The 3,852-nt window shown below is 48.7% G+C and overlaps 1 protein-coding gene across 1 annotated transcript; it reads right to left on the bottom strand.

Moving 5' to 3' along the window:
• Positions 1–1,701: 1,701 nt before the first annotated feature.
• Positions 1,702–2,388, bottom strand: HDGFL1 (HDGF like 1). Its single transcript, XM_037131276.2, has one exon. It carries the CDS (start codon positions 2,386–2,388, stop codon positions 1,702–1,704), a length of 687 nt encoding a protein of 228 aa, XP_036987171.2.
• Between the last annotated feature and the right edge of the window lie 1,464 nt (positions 2,389–3,852).

The following is a 3,852-nucleotide window of genomic DNA, read 5'->3' as shown; positions in this document are numbered from 1 at the left end:
CATATTTTAAGAACTGGAAATATAAAGCTACTGCCTTTTTCATGTAAAAAGTGTTAAAGGAAGGAGACTAGTGATAAAATCTGGAAAAGCAACAACTAAAAGAAGATCCAAATCTCTTAGCCTTATTCCTTGCCAGATCTGTTGTTTGGCAAAGCATGTAGAATATTAGAAATTCAGTTATTGTCTCAGTTTGTCATCATTCAGATATTTTGTTGACTTATTGCCATTCATCCTAATCAGTGGGAGTGACTACTACAGATGGAGTGAGGAGTAGAGATCTTAATATAAAAGAGGTTTATCAAGGGTGATTCTAAAATATCTATGTATACTACTAAAATTATTTTCACAAAGAATGTATAGAAAAGAGGAGCATTACATTTAAGGGCCAATTCTTCCGAAACCAAAGAAACAGACCTGAGATTTGTTTAACATAATCAATGCATTTTATTTCCTAGAACTAAAATACTTCATATCCAAACTTCCAAAGCTAAGAAGTCAACAGTTTTTTTTGTTTGTTTGTTTTGAGTTGTTTTTATCAGAGCCCAAGGGAGAAGGTTGGGGGTAAAAAAGGCAAAGATGAGAAGGGCATAGAGAGACCACTAGTAGGAGGTCAGGAGGGGTCATTTATTCCTCTTCTCAGTAGATTACATGTCAAGCCTGGTTGCAGTACTGAGACACTAGGTTGGGAGATGAGGATGGGAAATGACACTGCAAAGGCACACCAAAGCCTTAACTACAAAAAGACATCAAAACCCCCAAAAGAAGGGGAACCTCCTAGTTCATCTATGAAATGGGGATAGCAATGGAAGAGCTATGGGCCCAATGGAGGTATGGGCAGGGGTAGTTCTTAATTTTCAAAAAAATTCCTATTTTTAAAAAGGTTTCCTAAACTATCTGCCTTGTCTTTTATGTGGTGATGTATATAACTGTAGGATGGCCTTGAGGCTGTGGGGAGAGAAGAAGGGTGGCCAGGGGTCTTTCCAGGACAAGTTATGTGTTCCCAGAGATCTAAATGGGGACAGATGCTCCTCACGATTCCCATCCACAAAGCTGGACAAAGCTAAGCCTTTCATCTCATAAACAATTTGGGAATCCAAAAATCATTTGTTGAAAAACTACAACTCTCAGAATGCCCTAGGTCAGCAAAAAGAGTTTTGGAAGGAAGACCCTCCCTCACAAGCTACCCTATTTTCCTAACTGTAGGCAGCTGGTACAATAGGTAAGGGAGGAGTGGATGGGTACTCAGGAAGGTGTCAAGCTCCTGCCACCATCCACCCACCACCACAGTTTCAGGATTGCCCTTTCCAGGCTTCTGGAAATCCCTCCAGCTCTTCATCCTCACCGCCTCCACTCCTGCCCAATTCCAACGTAGAGGAGGTCCAGATGTCTGGCAGAGGGAGAGATGGGTGTTGGGAGGCGGGAACATCCGGTACAGGCCCCAGCCGAAGACTTGGGCAATAGTTCCAGGCAGGAAGGTGCACGGTGGTCTCATCCAGTGACGCACAGGCCCTGACTCAGATCTCAGGGACGTGGGGGCAGAGGTGAGGGCCAGGTAACCTGCCCATCCAGGTCAGCCTCAAGGCCAGGTATGGATTTGGGAGAAGGTGGAGGACAGTGGGTGGGCTTGGGGGGGGTGGTCCCAGTTCACAGGCCGTGGCCACTTCAGGAACGGGGCAGGGGCTCTTGTTGACACTTTGGCGACTACAGGCTCTCCCGGTCTCCGTCGCCCGGGATCTCAGCCTCCTCCTCCTCCGCCTCAGGGGCTTCTTCCTGCGGCTCCCCCTCTTCCTGGCGTGGCCCCCAGGCTGGGCTCAGCTCCAGTGCCTCCACCAGGAGCGGCCTCGCATCCTCGCAGGCAGCTGCCACCTCCTCCTCTTCGCCTTCTGGGTCAGACTCCTTGGGACGTTTGGGGGCATCCTCCAGCATTTCCTCCGCGCTCCTCTTCAGCGGACCCATCTCGTCCTGCTCCCGGGCCAGCTCCTCAACGCCCAGCTCGCCGTTCGCTTCTACGCCATGGCCGTCACTCTTCTGGGCCTTGGGGCCCTCGGAGGCCTCTGGCTGTGACCCTAGCGCCGACCCCTCAAAGACGACCTTCTCTTTGGGGCCTTGGTCGTGGCAGGCCTGGATGGTGGGGTTGTTCTCGATCTCCCACAGCCCCTGGCTGAAGCCCCTTCTCTTGTTGGGCTTGCCGAACTTCTCCTTGCACTCCGCGTACGGGTAGAGGTGTTTCGGGCCCAGCAGAGCGGTCTCGTGGGTCCCAAAGAAGAACACTTGATACCGGTTGTGTTCAGCCATGTGCTCGATCCTGGCAGGCCAGTGGGCATAGCCCTTTAACTTGGCGAACACCAGGTCTCCGTTCTGGTACTTGGGTGAGCAGTAATCGGACATGGCGGTGAGAGGACCGGCCTCCGGGGCAGCGGTGGCGGCCGGAGAGAGAAGCCAGAGCTGCGCATGCGCAGCCGCCGGCCGCTGAGCTCGGACCACACGCCCTGGTGAGGGCCCCGCGCGCCCGGGCAGCAGCCTCCCTCGAGCGGGGAGGAGGTTCTAGCCTGAGCTCGGCATTGTTTTGGAGACCCACAGCCCACTAGCCCTGCCTCAGCCTTGCGGTTTCTAAAATGATAGAGTGCATCACTTGGATATTCAGGGTGGTCGTGCTCCTGGTGGCCCCGTGCTGCTGAGTCCAGAAGTCGCGAACACTTCATGGTTGGTTGATTGCGGCAGTAGCCTAGGAAGGGAGAGATGGGGCGACGTGGTGAGAGAATATACTTGCTGTGGCCTTGTTCCCCTGACCCACGCGCCACAGAACTCTCCACTCTTGACTCAGGAGCCTTGGATGAAATGGCCGAGTCGGCGGTTTCAGTTGTTTTCTGATTTCCATAACACTGGAGTCTGCAGCGGAGGTCGAGAACAGTGGACGTCTGGCGGAGACGCGGAGTCAGTGATATTAAGATGTCTAGTACGCCCATCTCTGGGTAACCAGATTCATTCTAAACTCGTAGTACTTTCGCAGGGTTGGGGGGGGGGGGTCACAAAATGTATATAGCAGCATTATGAGTATGACAAACTAGCCGTGTAAAAATTTCCTGTTTTACATGGAAAGTTTACATTGGATGCAGCACACAGATTTTATCCTTTCAATGATTCTTACATATTGTAAAATGTAAGACTATAGTTATAACATGGAGCAAGTGCGCTCAGATGCTCTCATTATCTTCCTGCGAGAGAAGAAAATTGGGTTCACTATGTTTAAGAATTAGGTACAGATCTGCTTCTATCGAATGTGCTGTTGGTAATTAGAAATAACTTCCTGAGGGGCTACAGAATGAAAAAGTATGATCTTCGCCGAAAGACTATTGATATTTATGGGGTTTTCAGTATAACTGCAGCAGTTATACAACTTCCTCCATCTTTTTTGAGTCCTGGTAACTAGCTGTGAATTTGTACTCTGAAACCTAGCCAAATTTATCATAATGGTACTCTTGGTTATTATGACAAAGACGTTCCAACATCAATCATTTAACTAGACAGATGTTTATTCCTGGGGTAACTAACAAGGACCAGTGGAGAATTTAAACCATTAACCCATTTCAATACAACTGCAGTCTGTTTGGTTTGCTGGGTTGCATTAGTCATTTTATCTCTGGGTGATGGAGACCTGCTCTAGGCAGAAGTTACCTTCTCCCAACAAGGCAAACCAAATATGATAGGCTTTAATAATTCTGAATAAGTTCTTTTAGGTTTTTGTCAAGCCATCTTCTTAGGGTGCTTATCTGCATCACAAATATCTACAGTTTTACCAATTACATAATACCAACAATGTATCAACAATTCATTCATAAATCAATGTTCTAC

Source organism: Artibeus jamaicensis, unplaced genomic scaffold (genome assembly GCF_021234435.1).
Source record: "Artibeus jamaicensis isolate MK-2021 breed Jamaican fruit bat unplaced genomic scaffold, CSHL_Jam_final contig_482, whole genome shotgun sequence".
Taxonomy (NCBI): Eukaryota; Metazoa; Chordata; class Mammalia; order Chiroptera; family Phyllostomidae; genus Artibeus; species Artibeus jamaicensis.
This window is presented reverse-complemented; position numbering and strand designations above follow the sequence as displayed.

What these genes read in the sequence shown, in the direction of transcription:
- HDGFL1 (XM_037131276.2), bottom strand. Translation starts at nt 2,388, where the DNA reads ATGTCCGATTACTGCTCACCCAAGTACCAGAACGGAGACCTGGTGTTC.